Source organism: Argiope bruennichi, chromosome X2 (assembly GCF_947563725.1).
Source record: "Argiope bruennichi chromosome X2, qqArgBrue1.1, whole genome shotgun sequence".
Taxonomy (NCBI): Eukaryota; Metazoa; Arthropoda; class Arachnida; order Araneae; family Araneidae; genus Argiope; species Argiope bruennichi.
The window spans coordinates 89452614-89475324 of NC_079163.1; the positions used below are offsets into that span (position 1 = coordinate 89452614).

At 29.3% G+C, this 22711-nt stretch overlaps 2 protein-coding genes across 3 annotated transcripts in view; one reads left to right on the plus strand and one right to left on the minus strand.

The window, feature by feature from the left end:
- LOC129961045 (integrin alpha-9-like) overlaps positions 1-22711 on the plus strand; it is a 75781-nt gene that overhangs the window by 14183 nt on the left and 38887 nt on the right. Inside the window, exon 1 of one of the 2 annotated variants that reach the window (XM_056074843.1) lies at positions 20909-21054. The exons of the other annotated variant lie outside the window; for it this stretch is intronic. The gene's annotated coding sequence lies outside the window, so the exon portion shown is untranslated. Of the gene's footprint in view, positions 1-20908; positions 21055-22711 lie in introns of those variants that run through there. 2 annotated transcript variants of the gene reach the window in all.
- LOC129961047 (uncharacterized) lies at positions 943-12829 on the minus strand. The gene is made up of 2 exons (XM_056074847.1): positions 12692-12829; positions 943-2071 (listed from the first exon to the last, which is right to left on the minus strand). The coding sequence occupies exon 2, from the start codon at positions 2054-2056 to the stop codon at positions 1235-1237; it is 822 nt and encodes a 273-aa protein (XP_055930822.1). The 5' UTR covers positions 2057-2071; positions 12692-12829; the 3' UTR covers positions 943-1234.

Here is a 22711-nt window from a genome sequence, read left to right on the forward strand (position 1 = left end):
TTCTGAAGTTATTTGAAATGTTAAAATCGCATTATTTCCAAAATATTTTATATTTTTATTATTTAGGTTTACTTGCACTTTAAGTCTTTGCACTCATCAGTATTAAAGAATTAAAAAAAAAAAAAGTGACGTTTTTAAAAAGGAAAAAAAAAAGGGGGGGGGGGGGTAAGGAAAGGGTGCAATTTTTGTATTTGCCATGGGCGCCCTATTATGTAAGTACGCCAATAAAAAATAATAAAAAAAAAAACGAATATTTTTTTATTATGCAAATAAAAATTAGTAAAACAACTGAGAATTCCTCTTTTTTGAGAAGTTTTGATAACTTAGTATGCTAATAGAATAGAGGTTATTTATAAATCATTATTGCAATAAATAATTTATTAAGCCGCGATATATAAAGAAATACCGATTTATCTTCCACAATATGTCGCTATGATGAAGTTCGGTCATTACTCAGCCCTATGTTTGGACTGGTAAAATCTCTGGACCCCTGCTCCGAGGTGTTACTTGCACTTTTTTTCTATCTTACTCTTTAAAACGGAACAAATTTTTTAAAAATAAAATGAATGAAAGTATATTAATAAATCCATTAATCTTTTAAATTGTAAGATCCTTTAACGTTAAACTATCAATATTACAATCGGTGAGTTAGCTTCTCAAAAAATGAGAAGCAATGGGAAAAATAAGAATTTTATAATGAATAATGTAGCAGTTGCATTACTCTTTATCTTCTCTTTTGGATACTAGGTGGCGATACCTGATTAGGCCATCCCATAGTGCATTGCTATAGGAATAAATGAAAACCCAACCAGGAACAATCGGCAGAACTCAAAGCGGCACGCAATAGATATTGCGAATTTGATATTGGGACTAATTTTGTGGATTTAATAATTTTTATTTTATAGTAAAATATTGAGTGAATAGTTTATAAAATATACAGTGTGAAATATGTATATTTTATTAAACATAAAATATAAACACTCATATGATACAATAAAATTGGTTTTCACATAAATGCAAATTTAGAAAGACTTTAGACTATTACAGATGTCTAAAAGTATAAAAACAGTAAAAAAAAAAAAAAAGAGATCATTTTCAAATATTGGCTTAAAAGACATTTGGCAGGGGAAAAAATATAATGATATGAACTTTCTACTCTAACGATATGATTGATTGGATATGAGTGTCGACTCAGAGGGAAAAAAAATCTTGTATGTATGTGTGGGGGGGCACACTACGCTTCATCTCTCATAATTCCTGGGTCTGCAAGAAGCTCGAAAAAAAAGACAGGAATTCTTCCACGCACATTTGCACGCTGGTAATCATCCATATGATTCATGCACAACAGAAAATCCTCCAAGTGCAGCCTTTGCGTAGCGAATTGTTTAATTAACATTTGCAGCTGCTTACCCTGATTTAGATATCTGAAGAAGCAATTCAATATCAACGGACTATCATATGGTTTAGAGTTTGTTACGCGATAATGGTTTTCAACTTCTTCTCTCCATGTATGGGTGGCCTTTTTTTTTAGGAGCTTTACCCAAAACCTGACGGAATCATTGCTTCCTCGGCGTGTTATGGCCCTCCTGGTTTTCCCTCTTATTTGACGCCAAAGATCCACAATGTCGTCTTCCTGATAATAAGTGCATGCCATTATGAATCGTGTTCTCACATCTACTCTTCGATTTCTGATCAATTTCGCTGCTGTTTTCCTTCGGTTGATGGTTGCACTGTCTATTTCCCAGGAAATACAGCTTTTATAAACATTTTGCTTTATTTTTTTGTTTAGATAGTGGTCTTTTTTCCATAAGTCGTATGTTTCATGAAGCGGTTTTAGAAAACCAAATACCATATTCCGAAGAGGAATTGGAAGAAGGTTCCCTGTGATTTCCATAAATTTTCTCTCAATAGAACTCCAATACTCCTGCCGGAGGTCGATTGGAAATATAGTCTCTTCTATTTGCAACATTGCATCTATTTCTGGATGCATGAAGATATGTGAAGCCACTGCTGCAGCAACCATGGTCTCTAGACGTTCTGGGGAGTTGGACTCCATAGTTTAGATCCGCACCTTGAATGAATTGAAAAAATAAGAAAAAGTGCATGACAATAATGAAATATTTGCATAAAATTTCTAAAACTGTACAGTTAACATTTTTAAATACAACAGTCGTAAGTTAACATTGCACTTAAATGAGTAGGACGTCTTATATTTTTCTAAATATTTGAAAATTTATCTATTTACTAAAAACTGTGAAAATTAAAAATATCCAATCTTATCGATTAAAATTTTAATTGCAAAATTTTTTTGAATAGAAATGTAGAGTAGTGGTGGGCAAAAAAAACTTTTTTTTTTTTTTTAATTTTATGTTGTGAAAAATGCCAGAATTTCATGTTATGCCAGTTAGTGAGAAATATAATGCTGTGATTTGTCTTCTAATCTGCAGTGCACTTTCTTGGTCAACTGATTGATTTAGGTCTCTCCCATAGAACACATTTGGAACCTCATGAAAAAAATGTAGAAGAATTTTACCGATTTCGCCGAACGGTAACGATAAGAATATAACGATTTAACAAAAATATCCCTAGGTCACCATTCCATAAAAATATCAATCGATTCCATGCTAGATAAAAATTACTTCCACCCAAAATGTTAGTAAAGGACCAGTGCATTAGTGACTTCTTTAAATTGCCTGAAAACTCTCAAATAAATTATCTAAGTGTTCTGAAATTTATCACTTTTTTTCTATGCATGTTCACCAGATTCGCCTGTTTTTTTTTTGGGGGGGGGGGGGGGTTGCAACTTGATAACCTTTTCTTAGTATCTTTCTTCTCTTTCAATTTTTACATCTTAGAGTGTAGTGCATTATATATGCACATAAGGTGTAAGGTAATTACAATACTTGCACAACGTGGTCCATTCACATGGCATAAGTCGCAACATCCACGAGAGAAACTACATCCAACATAAGAGAAACTACTGAATTTTCAAAAGTAATCAATTGAAAATATGAACGCCAAAAACTCTAAATTATTTTTATTTTGACTGTGTTTCAGATAAGAATTTAATCTCGACTAAATACAATTTAAAAAAATTCTTATATATGTAATTCCAGATACAAACTGAATTTTTGACATGATGATGAAGTTACATTATAAGCATATGGGTATTATTCTGACATTCCATTTCTTAATTACTTCTGGCGATTTTATATGGATGTCGTAATTAACTAAAAAAATGAATATTGAGTTCAGATTTAGATTATGGTCTTAAAAAATCCCTTAAAATAGGAATTCTGACAGAAATAAAGGAAAATATTCCCTTTTTTTTTATGTCAAAGGTAATAAAAATCTGTCATTGCCTTCGATAGCACCGATGTAGCCCCCCCCCCCTATATCACATTTTTGGTGATACAGAAGATGAAATTGTCAACAAGATGCTTACAACTAAGAATGCGATTACCTGCTTGTAAGATCTGGATTTCGGGATCAATTCGATACCGCGAGAAGTCCGTCATGCATATGGGCAACACTTCCTAAATAAAATGGGAAAAATAAAGGCCTGCTACTCGTTAAATCTGATGTCGTGGATCAAACTTCTGCTGCAACTTTGGAGAAGGGGATCCTCCTCATAAAACTGCTGTTCAAAAAAAAAAAAAAAAAAAAACAAGTGCGAGTTTTTCTTCCCTAAATGCCATCGTTTTGCATCAAAAACTGTGTGAATATATACTGGGACTGGGGAATTATAGCTCAATAAATGCTAATTCTTATAGGTATACATTTACATGTTTGCTCTTTTAATGCTTTCTGAAAACTAAAATTTTAGCGGCTTAGTACCTACTGAAAATTACTTTGTATTAAAGAAATTATATCAAACATAAGGTGAAATGCCAGTTCTATCGTTCTGTCAAATTTATAAGTCATGAATTTGATCGAAATGGAGCTTTATATAATATTCACACTTCCCTACAATTACTTTTTTTATTCATTCTCTTTGGAACTAAGCATGCTATTTATGATTTCATACAATATAATCGGAATACTATCTAATCAAATTGTTAATTCGTGCACCGGCATAATTTAGCATTGAAATTTTTGTTCTATTTTAAGGCAAAGTTTTGTCAAAAAACCTTTTCACTTTTTCAACATATACATGCATCTATAATTGCTGTTATAGAATATATTTAGTCTCATCATTAAAACTTTTGTAAATAAAATTTTAATCTTGAGTTTTAAGGATTGGAACAGTCAAGATAAATTGCAAATGTAAGATGACGTCAATTTGTTTAAAGTAAATTATCATTCACGAAAAATGAATCTGTCTCAATTTAAATTTACTGCATATAAATCTTGTCACAATACTTAGATATTTTTGCTTTTCTAAAAGTGAAATATTGTACTGCGACTAGAAAGTAGCTTGTTTTTTTATGAAAAAAATTACTAACCGTCTGAAACTACTACATTCGAATACACTTTGTTATAGAATCAATTTTTTAAAAATGCAACAACGAAAAATATAACAAACGCCGAGACAAAAATTAAAAATTGTACTTTTACTGCGGTACGAAACATGATTTTCTAGGTCGTGTAATCCCCCCCCCCTTTTCTCCCCTTCCAGAAGGATTAATTTGTACAAAAATGCCAATAAAAAAAACTAATTATATTGAGATCCGTCTTGTTCACTTAAATTTTCTTCTTCGTATAAAACAATCTTAACCATTCTTCCTGTTTTATTTCTAGTTTTTTAATCCATTTTTTACGCTCACTCAGTGGAATTTCGTTAGCTTGTCTATCTTCTTACATTTCGCATATTTTAAATATCCATTACCCGAGACCTCATTCCTGGTTATTTTTTTTTTCTGTGTTAAATAATTTTTCACTTACAATGCAAGCATTGGCACTGAATTATTTGCTTAGTTGGTAATTTTGACTAGCATTCGCTGCATTTCTCTCCTCAGAATGAATATTTTATATGAGTAAAATCCTCATATGCGAGTTCCTTTTTCCCTATACGATGATCAATTGCAGAAAAACTGCGTTAACACTACATGCCTTATTTTTGCATTTATTCGGAATCTGATTAATCATTCGACATGCCCATCCGCTGTGCAATTTTTACAATGTAATTATCCATGAACGCCTCAGACGATAATTTAAAATTATGCCAAAAGTGATTGTAGGTTACTAATGATAAATCAAACACAAGATAAGTGTGAAAATTAATACAGCGATATTACTATTTTGTATTTGACTAAAATCGCACAATCTGCAATCCTCGGAATATCCAAATCACATATTTAATTTTAAAAAGGCAAAAAATACAATTTTTTATTTATCATTTTTTTTTATTTAAATAGAATTTCTCCTTGTTAAGAGAGTGTTAAAGTTAGTAGCAAGCGCTATTTTTTATTTTTAGATAAATAGACAGATGATGATTTTGTCTCATACTGCCTTTATGTATTTCCAATAATTTAATGCTTATTTACTACAATGTACATCGCAAAATATTTACCGAAAGCCGACTATAACGTTTACTGCAAATTTAGTATTTTACCGATTTTTGTCATTTCCAATAATTAATCATTTTTACCACAGAAAGTATTAAATGGAAATATGAACTCTTGGTGAACCTTCTCACGTGATGTTTACTAGAATCAAATTCTTTTTGATTTGATTTCACGTGGTATCCTTCTAAAAAAATGCTCTACATAATCACTTCTAATTTCTTCAGATAAAGGAAAATTAACTTAATAGTAATCAAGTGCAGGCAATATAGTCCTAACGTACTATAATGACTCATTTGTTCAAAAATGAGACCCCCTCCCACCCTCTCTTTTTTTCAACGTCATTTTTTACCATTTATAAACGTTAATTGCAACCATTTTCTTTAAAAATGAAATCAAAGCTTTCTTAAATATCACCATTTTTTTCCTACATCGATTATTTGCAAGTTAAAGTACAAAGTTATTACTTAGTTTAAAGTAGTTACTTGGATCTATACGATATCATGGTTACGAGTGATATATTCAATTTTTATCAAAGAGTAATTAGGGACATGTTTTTATATTAATAAAGCATGTATTTGGAATAATTTTATTATATAATAGAAAGTCATATTGAATATAGAAGCGCGATAGCTTCCCATTCTATCATTAATTTGTCAGATTGACTACCGACATTTTTACAGTCTCTACCATATGATCTACATACATATTACCTTTGACGAAATTGGTTTTAATAACGATTTGATGCTCTTTTGTGTGAACTATGGAAGAAAACTAACGTCGTGGAAGGGAGGGGGAGAGCATGATGCTAAGGGAGGAATCTAAAGATGGTGATTTTGACTCTTTTCCATAAGAAATGAGGTTTTGGAGATTCTTTGAAATAACTTATCTTGAATCATTCACAATTGATTATTCAACCAATATGTATATTTTGGTCGACCATGTTCAATAAACGAGAATGAAAATCCATCGTTCATTAGTCTGGTAGAGTTGATAGTGGTGTCAATTCACGCTCATATGACAATTACCAAACAACCCGCTCACCAAATTTTCTGCTCAATTTCCACTTATTAGTTCGTAATTATAAACTTTGCTCTGGTCGCTAGCCGATATAAAAACTTTATTGATATGACATATCGTAAATGGTATTTTCAAATGAAGACAATTTGATTTGTGTAATTCTTTTTGCTATTAATCTGAATTTTTAGGAATATTTATTTCTATATTATTTATTATTTTCTAATGCATATAAGTATGCTTTCTCAATAGAATATATATACAGGGTGTTTATAAAGTCCCGGACCCATTTTGATGTTTAATAACTCATAAAATAATAAAGATATAAACACACTTATGACATTTATTGATGGAATAACTCATATATTTTCCTTTTCAGGTTTGAATATTTTTACTTTTGTAAATATCGTCTGCGCGTGTGGTTAATTTCAGATAATTTCATTTTCCAGTCTAAATATCTGTACTTTTCTAAATATTGTCTGCTTATTAATTGCATTTTTCTCTCTTTTGTTTTTGTCAACTATTGCAATGTTATGTTTACCTTTGATGTGTTTGTTCTATGTAGTACTTTTGTATGTGATGTTTTATTCGAGCGGATATTAAGGAGAATGCATACACCACAAGAGAAAGCACAGATTTTATGGTGGTTCATAGAAACGAAATAGATAATGCAAACGCAGAGAAATTTCAGAAGAATTTACCAAAAAGATCCTCCATCCAAAAACAGCATCTTGAGGTGGAAAAAGAATTTTCTAGAAATTGGAAGTATCGCAGATAAGAAATGTTCCGGACGTCCTTGCACAAGTGATTTTGATGTTGAGCGTGTCAAAGAGACACTTTTACACAATCCTAGAATATCTGTGAGATCAGCGGCAATTGAATTGGATATGCCAATTTCGGCGGTGTACAAGGTTATTAAGAAAAAATTAAGACTGCATGCATACAAAGTTCAAATTGTTCAAGTTTTGGAATCGAACGATAGGCCTAGGAGGATGGCCTTTGCAACAGATATGCTAAGGAGGATAGAAGATGCTGCTGATTTTCTGAAGAGCATAATGTTCTCCGATAAAGCATCCTTTCATGTTTCTGGCATTGTTAATCGCCATAAAGTGCGCAAATGGCTCTGTGGATGCCGACATGCTTGTCGCTACCTGGCGTGAAATTGACTATCGACTTGATATTCTCCGTGCGACGAAGGGGGCACACGTGGAAGTTCATTGACAAGGGTCATGAAACTTTGAGTCTATTTAACCATTTATGTTATTAATTTAAATCTATCTTTATTATTTTATGAGTTATTAAACATCAAAATGGGTCCGGGACTTTATAAACACCCTGTATATTGTTCGTTTGTCTTATCTGAACCATACCAACGTTTTATGAATCGATGACACGTTTCTCAAATTAGCTATTAAATTGCTTTTTAAAAATTAGTTGTCTTGATTTATTTGTTCATTATTTATAAATATGTAATTAAATATGAATACTACTATTCAGAAAAAAAATCATTATTCAGTTGCTTGATAATCTTATTACAACAAAACTGAATTATTTGATAGTAAAAATTGCATTTTTAAACCTATTAAAATGACCTTTAATGAGCTGTTAAAAATAAGAGCATCATAAACCATAATTAAATTGATCAGTTATCATTAAGCTATAATTTTAGACCTAAAAAATTGTCAAAGAAATGCAAGATGAAATTTAAAATTTTAAACTTCTAAGGAGTGGAGAATCACTCTACTCCTTTATATAATTCATTTCTGCGTGTTCTGAGATAGAAAATTCCAAAAGTAAATCCATTAAAAAATGTTTTTCTAATCATGAGAATATTAGATTAAAGAAACAATTTTCAAGTTCTATTTTTTATTAAAGCAAAAAGTAAATAAGAGCTATTTTAATCTTCAACCATTTTTCTCCACTCAACATAAAGAGAGTTAGATTAGTATTTTTTAAATTACTGTTAAAATATAAAAGAACTTTTTTCCTTTACCCTGTATTACCAAGAGTACTTTATTCAAATTATGAATTTCTGATTGGCTGTGAAGGTTGTTACAGTACTTACTTGAGACTTCAAAATGAAAGTTAAATTTCTTTCATGCATATTGGGGTACATACATGTTCTGGATATTAGATCGTGCCTTTGACTGATGGAGTTTACTGCCAGTATCATCTTGTTACTGTTGCCTTTAATACCCATTCATTTAATTATAGCATTTGCTTAACTACATGATAAACTTTTAATAGGATGAAATATTTCATTTTAAATTTGAGATCTTTGCATTTTGCAATCGAGAAAGCACAAACAAATTTTTTTATTTATGCATCAAAAGCAGGATGTATATAAATATCAAAATAACATTTTGGATAGACCTAGATTAATAAATTTAAAAAATTAGTAAAAATTGCACTATTCAGATAACTTCTAAAATTGCAAGAATAATTCCATACATCAAGTATGATGTTTTCACTTTACTAAATAAACATTGCTTTTAAATTAAAAATAAAATATTTTAGAATTTGGTAAAACATTTTTTTAAAGGGCAAATTTGTAAATTTTGGTTTTTTTCAATAATAAAATTTGATTAGTTAAGAAAACTTATTTATTAAAAATAACATAATTTGAATGAATGGGAAAAAATTTTCTAAGATAGACATTTTAAAAAGTGAATTTTTTTCCCTTTTAAGTGAAATTGAAAAATGGCAGCAAAGAAATCGCAGCATCTTGGGAGAAAAAAAATGTAATGTACTTACAGTATTATATTAGCCATCATATGTATTAACTATATATTATGAAGAAAGTTCCGAAACTTTCAACTAATACTTTTCTAATAAAATTGTGTATTATTTAATTGTATATTTAAAGAGTTGTTGAATAATTAAATGCAACTGTCTGTGAAAGGGGCTTTCATTTACAATTATGGCAATTTTAGGAATCGGCTTTGATGAAAACTTTGATCTACAAAACATATAATTACAAATCAGGATAAAAATAAATGAAAATAAAAGATAGCCATTAAAATTTAGTAAATTTTTTAATGAAAAAATGTTTTTAATGTATTTAATCTTACTATGTCCAAACAGTGGTGGCCAAAATTGTGTACACTTTAGAAAATTTTTATGTTTTCTAAATTTGTATGCTTATAGAAACTGTTACATTTCATAAAATGCAAACTCTTACATATCATTTTAAAGAGAATTTAATGCTGATTTCAATACGAAAAGCAAAATTCAAATATTGCAAAACAAAAAAAGTTGAGTGGCAATAATTATCGAGATACATTAGATGCTGATGAGTAATGATGCTGCAGTAAGTACTTACTAAGGTAGCCTTTATTTTTTATTACAGCTTCACACTGATGTTTAATTAAGCTGAATAGAGTTTTAAGCTTTTCCTTTGTTATTGCATAATGCCAGGAAACAATTATAGCCTCAATTAATTCTCTTTTATTTGACGAACACTTGATATGTACAAGAGTTTTCAAACGGTGCCATAAGTTCTCAATAATTTTGAGGTCAGGACAGTTTCCTGGCCATGATAACAGTTCAATTCTCTTTGTACTATACTACTCTTTTGATATTTTTGCTGTGTGGCAAGGAGCTGAATCCTGCTGAAAAATAAATATTGTTAGGAAAGTGATCACTGATGGAAGGTGTAAGTTTTGGCTCTAAAATAGTGTCAATGTATTTTCTTGCATTTAATGTCCCATCTATAACATGAAAGAAACCAATACCATCTGCTGACATGCATGACCAAATCATAACACTGAGTTCTTCATAGTTGTATGAATGCAGTCACGAATGCAGCTCTTCGCTTATTCTATGTCTTATATATTTTCGCCATCACTACCGAATAACAATATCTGTTTCATCACTCTGCTGATCATCTGCCCATTTAATGCGTTCCTCTGTCCAATGTAAATTGCGATAAGGAATTTTTCATTGAATTCTACCTCTTAGTCCAACATCTAATAATCTCCTGATTGTTCTTGAACTGATGTAAATGCCAGCATCATTCAATTTACTTCTTATGGCTACTGACGATATTCTTCTATCTTGGAGACATAGTCTTTTTATTCTTTTGTCATCAACAGATGTGATGCACCTTTTTCAACTATTTCCTACTTTGTATTTTATTGAATTTGTCTCCTGATATCGTAAACAAAACTTTCGGACTCCAGATGTAGTCATTGAACCACCCACCTGTCTTGCAATTTCAGTATAAGAAAGACCACATTCATGTAACACAATAAGCTTAGTTCTCTTTCCAGGTGTCCAATCTATCCTTTTGTATGATTTCATTGCTTCTTAACTAAATATTACAAATATTTACGAAAATTCTAACTATATACTAAAAAGTTTAACAAAATTTCTAACTTGCAATTTGATTACATAAAAAGTCTTTCTTCTACAGAAAAAAGCACACTAATGACTTGTTCCAATTTTAAGCATGATGTCAACATCTGCTAACAGTTGTTAACATTTGTTTGGTTCTCAGAACAATAGCAATGATTTGTCACAAAAGTTAGAAATTACAATTCACTTCATCACTGTCTTTTTTATTCAGATTAAAGTGATGATTTTTTTTTTGTATTACAAATATTTGAATTTTGCTTTTTGTATTGAAATTAGCATTAAATTTTCTTTAAAATAATATGTAAGAGTTTGCATTTTATGAAATGGAACAGTTTCTATAAGCATACAAATTTAGAAAACATAACGATTTTCAAAAGTGTCTATAACTTTGGCCACCATCATATATGCTTAGTAAGCATTTCTTATAATTTAAGCTTTGTTTATAAACAAATATGAGCTATTTTAATGGTTAATTATTTGCTATTGATCAAAGTGATATTGCAAGAATTACGAGATATGACCTTATTTCTATCAGAAAAAATACAGAAGCACTTTTACCTCGATCCAACTGTTATTTCACTTAAAATGCTAGAATTTGCATTCAGAAACTCTTTAATCAGTATTTCTGTTAAATTTTAGAATTCTGTTATGTTATCAACAGCAATCAAGAAAGCTAAAGTTTTGTTTTTATGAATGACATGGAATTCAGTTATTAACAATTATTGTTACAATAGGTGAGAAAACCCTTATATGTTTTAACAATAGACTTGAAAATGTAACGTTGCTATGTCAAGAGTCTTGAAAACACACACATTACCAAAGCATAAAAATTGAACTACTCACCATTTTATAACTATATATTTCCTGAAAAATGAAAGCTTAGTTAAACTGGGGAAATGTAAATAAAATTATGTAAATAACTATATATTTTAAAATTATTCATTATGTCAAATTGTTCAGACAATAAAAATTGTATTTTTCATGAAATTATTTGTAGAGAATAGATCAAGGGCTATTTTGACATTTCCTAATTGAAGTACTTTCTAGAGCACACTTAGCTTTATTATACCTATGATATGCAGTGATTAAATGTAGTATTGAAAATAAATATGTAAAAGAATATAAAACAGTGTATTTTATTGCACAATAAAATACACTAATGCAATAGGGTTATTTCATGCTATTTTAATTTACTGTTATTCACTTCAATTTTAGGTATGCTTATTACACATTTAAAATGTTTTTTTAAAAAGTAAATCATTTTTATTCTGAATTACAGAAGGAATTTTCATGATAATAATAAAGTGGCATAGTTACAAATAAAACAATTTTACTGAGCCTAATTGTTTGGTTATGATTTTAATTGAATAAAATAAATATTAAAAGCTACATAAACAGGAACAATACAATTGATATTTTCAAAATATTCTTAAGTTAAAAAAAAAATTCCTTTTAATACTTTCAAACAGATGAAATTTAGAAGGCATTGACAAAACATTACAACTTAAAAAGATCCTAGGTATGAAAATTCTATATTTCCCAGATAAACAAAACAGAAAATTCATCTACTCTAACAAAGAAATCTGATCGAAACTGAAATGATAGTTTATACTATATTATACATAAGTCTGCTCCAAAATAAATCAGAAGTTTCTAATGTAAAATAATTCCTTCGAATAAAGCAAAAAAAAAAAAAAAAACTTTCATGAAGGAATTACTTTATTTGAAATGAAAGAAATAATACAATAGAGTTAAAATCGCCAGATGTTATTAGCTTACTAAAAGAAGATTACAAGTAAAAGAAGCTGTCTTACCTCAAAAAAATTGAAGAAAATGTATATTCATAAAAATATAATACAATTTAGATTGGATAAATATATATAACTACATAATAACTTAGCAATTTGCTACGAAAAATGTATAACCTGTTATGCCGCAACGCCGCATAAAATACAAACAATAACGGAATACTTTATTGCCAGATTCAAATCATTTGTGGATGAAACTTCAGAAACATACGCAGTGATAATGTCATGTGACTTGCGTCATGTGAAGTGAACTCATTAAAATTGACTGATTTGAAGAGCACCGATTTACTAAATAAAAATTTGTGTTGATAATTAATGATAGTTTACGATTTCCAATAGTTATATAAAAACTTTACAAACTGATCTTATTTTTGAAAGTGGATTTTTTTTTCAAATAGCGTAAATAAGTTGGAAGTTGAATGTTTTCTTGAAATAGGAGTATTAATTTCTGCTGCTAAATTTAACTACTAATAGTTACTAAATCTTAGATATTACCTTTATATGTCTCATAAAATTCACACATTTGTTTTTACTAACTTTCATTTCCCAACAAAATTGAGGATACAATTATTACTCCAGATTGAAGATATTGAATAGTTATGAGATTTTATATACTCCATAAAGTAAAAAATAATTTCATTTAAAAATAGTAAAAAAGCAGTATTTTTATGTAGTTGGGAACAGGGGTAAAGTAAATTCTGAGAAAATAAATAATTTTAAAATTTGAAATATATTCTCTTCAAATCATTTCGTGACGGTGATAAGAAACCAAACCGTATATTCCTCATTACTCCATAGTCTCCGGGATAATTGGAAACATACAGACGTAATTATGAACGCCTCGGCATTTAGAACTGGCTTATATGAATTCGGAAAAAGGTATTTATTTAATTAAGTACAAAATACCCAAGTAAATGAATATGCATTCACATAAATTATATGCCTATTTTCCATCTCGTGCAATCATTTTGAGTGAAAGAAAGCAAAGTTCGTTAAACCAAAAAATGTTTTCCCGTTTATCTTAACTCAACCTGGGACACTCCTGTTGAAAAATATTTTAAACTCAAAATACAGTACAGTACAAATAAATAACATTTTATTTACTGATACAAAATTCGCAAATAATGTTTTATTCGTAGGTGCAATGCACGTAAGGAACTTAGAAAGAAAAGTAAATTTTATATTATTTTTCACAAACTGCAATCTGGCCAATTTGAAAAATAAAAATTCCGTTCGGTGCCCAAGATTTCATTATTTGTCCCTTTATACCAATAAGTAAAAAAAATTAAGAGGTGTATCAAACTTTTAAGCGTATATTCAAACCCTTTTTATATCAAAATAATTTCCAAAGACAAACATATTTTGATATATGTGATATGTTTTTTAAAGCATTTATTAAAAATTAGACTGCTAAAATTACAAGAAAATAAATATGAAGATTAAAAAGCTATGTTTTCATTAAAAACTTTATTTGTTTGTGCTTTCGAAGAAAACTGACGAAAGATATACGAAAAAATCTTATATGAGAATAAAAATAACTTATTAAACAGAATTGGTATTCGTTACTCCTTTCTCATGTTAATAACGAACTGCCCAATTAGTAGTTTTCTCCACTGCCAACTGTCCACTCCAGACATCTTTCCAGGGAAACACGAATTTGAGCGATTTTAGAATAGCATTTTATCATTCGTGGGATAAGTGAAAATCTGTCTTAAAAATTTTGTTAATATGTTGGAGGGAGTGCACCCAAAAAACGCGTATAGCACGCGAAAAAAAAACTGCGTGCTGTGTATAGCTGTTACGTATCTCTCTAAAGCGTGAATTTTGAATTCATAGAATATTGCGAAATCTTGCCGGAAAAACTCAGAGAATCTGAGTGATACACGGAAGGAATGACTTGGTATCAAATTTCAGCATTAGTAGGAATGTAGGACAGTTGTATTCTTTTCTTCCTCGCCTATCATTTTATCCAATCAGGAAATATCTGGAATGAGGGGAAGCAACTCCTCTTAATTTTACGCGTATGGAGGAAAAAGAATCTTTAGGTCTCCATGAAGATAACCATTTTGTTTTCTCGATCTTTTTAACATTTCTTTGATTTCGTTAGTTATTTCCATTTTATTTTTATTTTCTGTTCCTTTATATCAGAATGACGACTATCGATTCCAATAATTTGAAATTGTGGGATATTGATAAAATGAAAGAACTCATATTAGAGAAAGTATAGAAAAGGTTGATGCTTGTTGGGAAGTGTTGTGCATTCTTAAAAGTAATTTTATTATGGTAAAGAAAAAAGGATTCAGTGCTATAATTGATCAAATGAAACCAAAGAAGCAAATAGAGAAACGAACACAGAGAATACGAACTGATCATCTTCAGTAGTAGCAACAACAAATCTTACTTCTGTCTCAGTTAATGTCCCTCTTGGTGATAGAATTTCAAATGCTGATCTCCTAATATTGAGTGCCATTGCAGAACATAATTTGTCATTTCCAATGATTGTCCTTCTGGTGAATGTTATCAAAGCTTTAGCTGAAGATAAAGTTTCAAATCATTTTTCTTGAAGAAATTGTGCGTTCCATGACTGAAATTTGGTGTTACCGAAACGTCTTTACAAGACATTGGAAAAATTTTATGACATATAAAATTTTCATTAATGAAGCTACAAGCATCAGAGTACTTTCTATATTGCTAAATATTGATTCTAGAATATTCTTAATATCTTATTTCTTAAATTTATTTATCAAACTTAGTTTACTCATTTTTTAATTTATTTAATTAATCAAACTTATTTCCTCGGTGTTTGTTTGGAACGATTCATTATTTTTTGAAGTTCAGTTTCTTTTTTGTTCCAAACCAGTGCCATGTCTGCTACTTGAAGTATTTTCCAAAATGTTCTTTCAAATGTTTGTAGGTCCGTAGAATGCTTATTTTAAAGGTAAACCAGTGGGAGCGGTTTCCCCCAAAATTTTTTTGCATATTCTCTGATAATGGTCCAGACATCCGTCCAGCTCCGAGCGTTTTTTATTTGACGTATTCACTGACAAACAGAACATAATTCCAAAAATATGTTTTTCGAACTCATGGATGTCTGAAACTTGAAAACTTGACAAAATTTCGATCGAATTGTTTGACGATTTCAATACTTTCTCTTTATATACGAGAAAATAAAATTAACGCCAGTCAGTTTGACTTCGGAAACATAAATTTGTCATCCTTATTTGCCTCTAATTGCAATGAAAGTATTTTCCGAATGCTTTTGGCCACATTTTCTTTTCCAAAGTATTTAATAAGCCGCTACTCAAAGTGAAAATATCTATTGTTGAATTTTGATCATCAAACAAGAATGTCTTCAAAAGAATTACTCTTTTAAATTTGAAACTGAAAATTCAACTGGAAGCCGAAAATTAGATCTCCTTTAGGAGTAATGTTTATTGTTTTCAATGATGTATATAAATAATGTGAGCATGGAGTAAGCGTAGCTGTAATAAAGCAACAATATGGATGGATTTCAAAGTTCTAGCTTCATTCGCAGGTGTGCGCAGTAATTTTCGCTTCCATTTTCTTCTTCAAAGTTATATGTCCGTACTTTTGTTTGAATATATAAAGGAGGGCAAGAGATTGGGTTCTAATATGAGAAATCAACATTGATTGAAAATGCTTGGTGTGACACCGAGTAACTGTGATTAATTTTCTTAAAAACCACTCACAAGAATGAGCTTTGTTGCCTTCTTGTGATTCATCGTGGCTAATCAGAATACACTTCTTAATGATAGTAAGAGTAAATGGTTTTATTTTATTTTCTAAATGAAGCCATTTCCACTGTTCATATTCCTTAAATTTCTAAATCCGTGATTCCGTTATTATAGTTGTATATATCATAAATTTGATTCAAAAGGATTTATTCGGAAATAGATCCCACAGTGTACGCCCTATAAGTCTTCTTCACAGGAGAGCTGCGAGATGTATTATCTGGTGCCATTCTTGTGGAGATACTTGTCACGGAATCGCCAACATACGACAGCAGGCAATTGTCATAGAAGTAAAAATGATGTGCGCGACCAATCGACTGAGATTGTTTACCGAAACATAGTTTACGAGCACAGTTTTAGATCGAAAATTAATTCATTTGGAAGATATAAATCTTTTTCCAGTTTCTATAAAATATCGGATACGTTGTTGTACCTTGCTGTGATCTCTGTATTTCTTGCTCCGGCAAATGATTAAATTTTTAATTCAGTTTATAATCGCTATCAAGTGTAGTTGTTGGTTGTTGGGATTATTCAGCAATTGGTTTGTGTGCAAGCTCCACTTTTCACGTATTTCTCTGGAGGATGAAATCTGTTTTTGAAAAATAGTACCACAACTTACCGTCTGGTTTCAGAAATACTTTCAAAATGAAAATATTGACAAATTTGCATGCATTCAAAATAATTTCGCGCTACTACTCTATATGGATTCACTGCTCCAGAAAAACAGGATCATTGAAATATCTTGAGATAATTCATTTTAAAATAAAATTAAGAAGCGCGGAATTAACTGAAATTTGAGTCCTTAAACAATTATAGTCATTTCTATGTGCTAAGACCAAGATAATTTTAACTTCAATTACAATTTCTTATTTGTGGAAATTGGGGTTTTGGTAGTTATAAAAATCAAAGTATCGTTCGGGAATCAATCCTGAAAGGAAAATGAGGGCAATTCTGTTCAATTTAATTCCACAATTTCGGGAAACGTTTGTGATTAGCAAACTTATCGATCCGATTGATTATTATGTTGACATTTTTATTCAAATTATTTGCTAATAGCAGTTATTTTATGTGATCTAAAATATGTTTTACCTCTTTAAACAAATTTTACTGTACTGCAAAAAGTACTTGTTGGCTGCTTGTAAAAATCCAAATTCAGTAAAAATCCAAAATTAAAACTAAAGAATCGCTGTATTTAATCAATATTTCTTTTCAATCTAGTGATGCAATATTTTCTCAAAATATAATAAGAAATCCTACCTTCCCTTCCTTAAGTAATCACCACTAACTCGATGACCAGATGAAAAATTTTAACGTCTGCAATGTTTTTGGAAATGAAAATTACAGTTGTTAAGGTGTAAATACTAGGTAGAGAGATAAGGAAAATCTTAACAGGATAAAAAAAAATTGCTTTATCCTGAAATTTTTTTAAAAATAAATTTTAGTGACGAATAAAGTTTTGAAATTCTTGTTCAGGCTTTTCAAATTTATCCGGAATTCACAATGGAAATGTCATTTGTTGCTTGCTAATATTTTTTGTTAGTATATAATTGAATGGGCCTTCGAAAAATAAAATAAGGGAAAAGATTTGATATTAAACTTTCAACAAAAACTGGAACCCAATAGTCTAAGATCATCCTTATTATGAATTCTGTGGCTTTGCAAACGGGGAGAAATAGGCAGTCTTTGGAAATGCCGTGGATGTAAAACATCATCGCGGCAATGTCACTTCTTAAAATTCTGATAAAAAAAAGGAAATGATGTACCGAGCAAAATTGATACTTGCTCAACCATTGATGATGACTAGGCCCGAAAAAATCGTTATGCTTTGGAGTACTTCTGTGAAATAATAGGCTTAACATGTTCAATGCGACAGAAACGCATTTTCTTCCTATTCTGGATTTTCCTTTTTTTTTTATGTTGAAACACTTTGAAAAGTCGACTTTCAGATATAATTCCCCCCCCCCCTATTTTTGGTGTTTTCGATTTTTTTATTCATGAAACCTTCCTGAAATATATTTGCTTTCCATTAATTAGAAGCTGAAATATTTTATAACGGATGGAATACCGGAAGTTATTCAAAACCGGTTTAAATATCCGGAAGTTGGCAAGTAATAAGACAGAATCTGATCAAAAATTCTTTTAAACGGTATTTTTCAAGTTAATATCATGCTAGTATATTTTTTGGAATATATTTAAGGATTTGGAATCATTGATTGGTTTTTTAGGATTTTTAACTGCAAAGACTGCCATCCTCGCATTCACTGAAGTTCGATCTAATAAATGTCAAAAATTTTTTAGATAATTTGTGTGACAGTAGTTTATTTCGCTAGCGGCTACATCACAACACGCTGTGTATGAGACGGACGAGTCCATTAAAAGACAAATTTTTTCGTAGGGACTAGGTTTAAGAAGAGACTAGTTTATGTTTACTAAACTACAGGAGTTTGCAAATTGTACTGGCAAAGGATACCGACGTACTCTAATTGGTAGATTTCTCTCTCTCAGAATTTTCTGTGCTGCATCCCTACGTGTTGTTTAATTTGGTTTATGCTTACTTTTTCGTCTGCTCTTTTCCAAAATGGAGAAATTAAATCTTCCAGGGAAATATAAGTATAAAATAATTGAGACTGATGAGAATTTAGCTGTTTTCCGTATTTCTGATATTATAAATAAAGAATTGGCACAGTTAGCAATTTTTCAGTGAAGAATTATTAAAATAAGACTTGAAAATCAAGCTTATTTTAAGGAAAATGCGCGGCCAATTTATAATTCAATTTTCACGTTAAAATTATTACCATAAAATATCTATATGCAAATATATTATATTTATTAAGCTATTTCGATGACATTAAATGGTATAGAAATCATTACAATTCTTATTGAATATGCATGTAATAAAAAATAACACAGGGAGATATTTATTTTTTTAATTTTATATTAAAATTATTATCGTTAGATATCTATCTGCAAATGTATATTTTGATGAAATTAAATGGTATAGAAATCATTTCAATTCACACTGAATATGCATGTAAAATATGACAAGAGGAGACATATTGAATCAAGAGTGATTCGAAATAAATGAATTAAAAATCCAACTATTTCTTTTGCTGATTTTCTGAATTTAAATATGATATTAAAATTTATCTATGTTTATCTGAAAACAAAATATATAATTTTATGAAAAAAAGAGTTTAAATTCTTACTTTTGGCAAAAAATTGCTTCGCTTATAAATTGAATTCTAAAATATGAAACGTTGATGGTGTGTATCAAGAACAGATAGTAGCTAAATGTTGTAAAGTGATGAGCACTAGCTGCTCCTCGAATATTTCAATTCTGTTATGGATAAAAATCATAATATTTTTGACACCTTGCAATGAAGAAACGACATTCCCAATGGTTTCATTTTTTAAGGATTGCCCAGAGATTTCTGGCTTTTCTTTGAGTTCTACACTTTTAGGAAGTTCTTTTTCAGTAAACTGGAATTTTCATAAAACAGAGAATTAAACTCTGTTTACTTATTAACTTAATATCAAGATTCATAAATATATAAATAGTTTATACATCTCTTTTGAATACTTATTTCTTGTATTTTTGTAACACATATTTTAGGGATGGATTAAAGAATATGAACAAAAATCAAAAACAGTTAGGTATCTTCAGAGAACATACAAATCAACTGGGCTAATGTTTATAAATGTGACTTAATATGCTAGCACAATGTACGATAAGTAATAATTAATATTTTATATTTTATTGCGTCAAATGTATTACATGTGTGATTTTAGATACATTTTATTTTATTATTTAGATAATAACAAGGTTAGATTTAAAGTTATTTGCATGTGGCAAGAGACATATTTGCATCTGTCTAGCTACAGATATATTTAATTGCAACAAATTTCGTTATAATAAATATTTGCATTATTCATGTTTTTTTAATTGTATAATTTTAATAAAAAAAATTATGTCGCTGATTAAATATTAATTCATTTTTTATTTTAAAATTGTTTTGGAAACATTCACTAAAGTATTCTGATACAGATAAAAATGAACGCTTAGAGCAAATTATAAATTAATTCCTAATTTTGAGTAGCGTTTATTTGATAAAGTGATGGAAAATATGCGGTTTCATTTTTGGATGCAGTATTTCTATTAAAAAAATTACATAACTTGAATTCTATTATTCGAAAAAAATAAAGCAAACACAGATGTGGAGATCTAAATAATAGGTTTTAAAACAAAACAATAAAAAACCCAATCTGCCTTTTAAATGTAGTAAGATTCCCTCAACCCTCGATTAGGCTTTAAGGCTTATCCAACAACATAGCTGCGGGAGAAATCAGCAACACGGTTGCGTATGATAACCGGACTTACCTACCAATAAAATAGATTCGCCCATCCAATCCACAACCGTGTTGTGATTTAGCGGCTAGTGTTTATTTCTTTACTTAACTTGGCAACATTATTTTGTTTACCTTGTTTCGAACGTTGTTTTGTGATATATTTCCCTGTTTTCTTTATTACAATCCAGTATTGTGTATCCAGTAATATACCTTAATTAATTAATTCCAGAAAAAGAGTCGAATTCACAAAAAGAATTTCAAAGGAAACAGGTATATCAAAACGTATTGTTTCAAATAGCCAGCATTTAGATAATGCTGACAAATCTGTTTCTACTGTGAGTAAATCAAATTACCATTGACAGTTCCATTGTGTAGAACAGAATATATATAATTTTCAGATTCTTTGCAACATTATTTTATCATTATGTTGTCCTAAGTTCTTTTAAATAGGAAAATAATTCTGAGTTCTTTTAAATTAGAATCCTTTTTTGGTTTAACTGGAAACATGGTTTTGAAGTGTTCAACCTTCACTTCACTTAACTTAACCTTATTAAAACTTCATCTGCAAAGGTAAATAAAATGAATAACATCAATTGTAATTGTTGTTTGGAATGAGATGTGTTTAGAATAAATTCACTTCTTTTTGAAAAAACTAACAGAAAATAAGTTGAATGAAAGAAGAAAATAATTTAATCAGACCTAAATGAAGGTACAGTTTGCAAATGTAGAGCATTTTAAAGATTTTTATAATATAGTTTGTAATAAAATTATTGAAATGAAAACTAAAATTGATTTTTTCTGAAAACTAGACTTTATGCATAATTTTCATACTTCAAACATAACACAATATATAGCCATTAGGTTGTTGTGAATTTTAGAGAATATCCTTCTTAAACAGTTTTCTTCTGAATGTACTAGAATAATGCATACTGTAAGAATATTTTTCAAATTATGATCTTTCATTTGAAAAAAGCCATGAAAATACTTGTTGAAAATCTTAGAATAATTATACAGTGAGCTTTTAAATCTTTCTTTCCATAAAATGTTAAAATTCTAATGCATTAGTACAGTATGCAATTTATTTTAATATTAGTATATTTGAGTTATTAAAAAAAATTTGACCTTGAGAATACTTTGCAAATTTACTACAAAGCTAGTGCAAATTTAGTTTTTTAAAAATATCATTATAATTTATGTATGAAAATAACACTATTAATCTTTATTGAATTCAATTATAAAATATATGTGATGGTATTTTTATTATTTTTTAAAAAATTGCTCTAAAGTGAATAAAAATATCTTGCATTTAAATTATATTTTACTTTTAAACAGCAAATCAGTAGTATAACTAAACAGTACATTGCTTCCAGCAAGTGTTTAGGCTAAGGTTTATGAAAATGGGAATTTGTAAATTTTGAAATATAAAGTTCTTCATATATTTAATAATCTTGATCACTTCTTATAATGTTTTAACTATCTGAAAATAAATCTCACGATTTAGAAAGAGTAAGGAAATAATTCATTCTGTTTAGTTATTTTATTAATTTGAAAAGATTATTTGTTCAAAAATGGTACTATGAATAAAATTTGATGATAGAATAATATTAATTCATTTTAGCAGTTGCCACATATCTACTTTATCAGTCTTGATTCAAGTAACAAATACAATTTCTTCATTCTAGAAAAGTTAATATATTTCCTAGTTGTGTTAAACAAATATACAAGTAGCACTTGACACCAATTAAATTTTATGCCATTCATCCTCTTAAAAAAAAAAGTGGTTCATATGATTATGTTGATTACAAAATTATGTTTTCATTTGAATATAGTTTGTTTTTATCCTCTTTAGCTATGTATTTCAAAGTCTTCTGCACTCTCTGAAAACAAATTCCATTATTGGCCTTGTATACAATATACATAATTTAGT

Bases quoted from the DNA above. Each gene is read 5' to 3' on its own strand.
- LOC129961047 (XM_056074847.1), bottom strand. From the start codon at position 2,056: ATGGAGTCCAACTCCCCAGAACGTCTAGAGACCATGGTTGCTGCAGCA.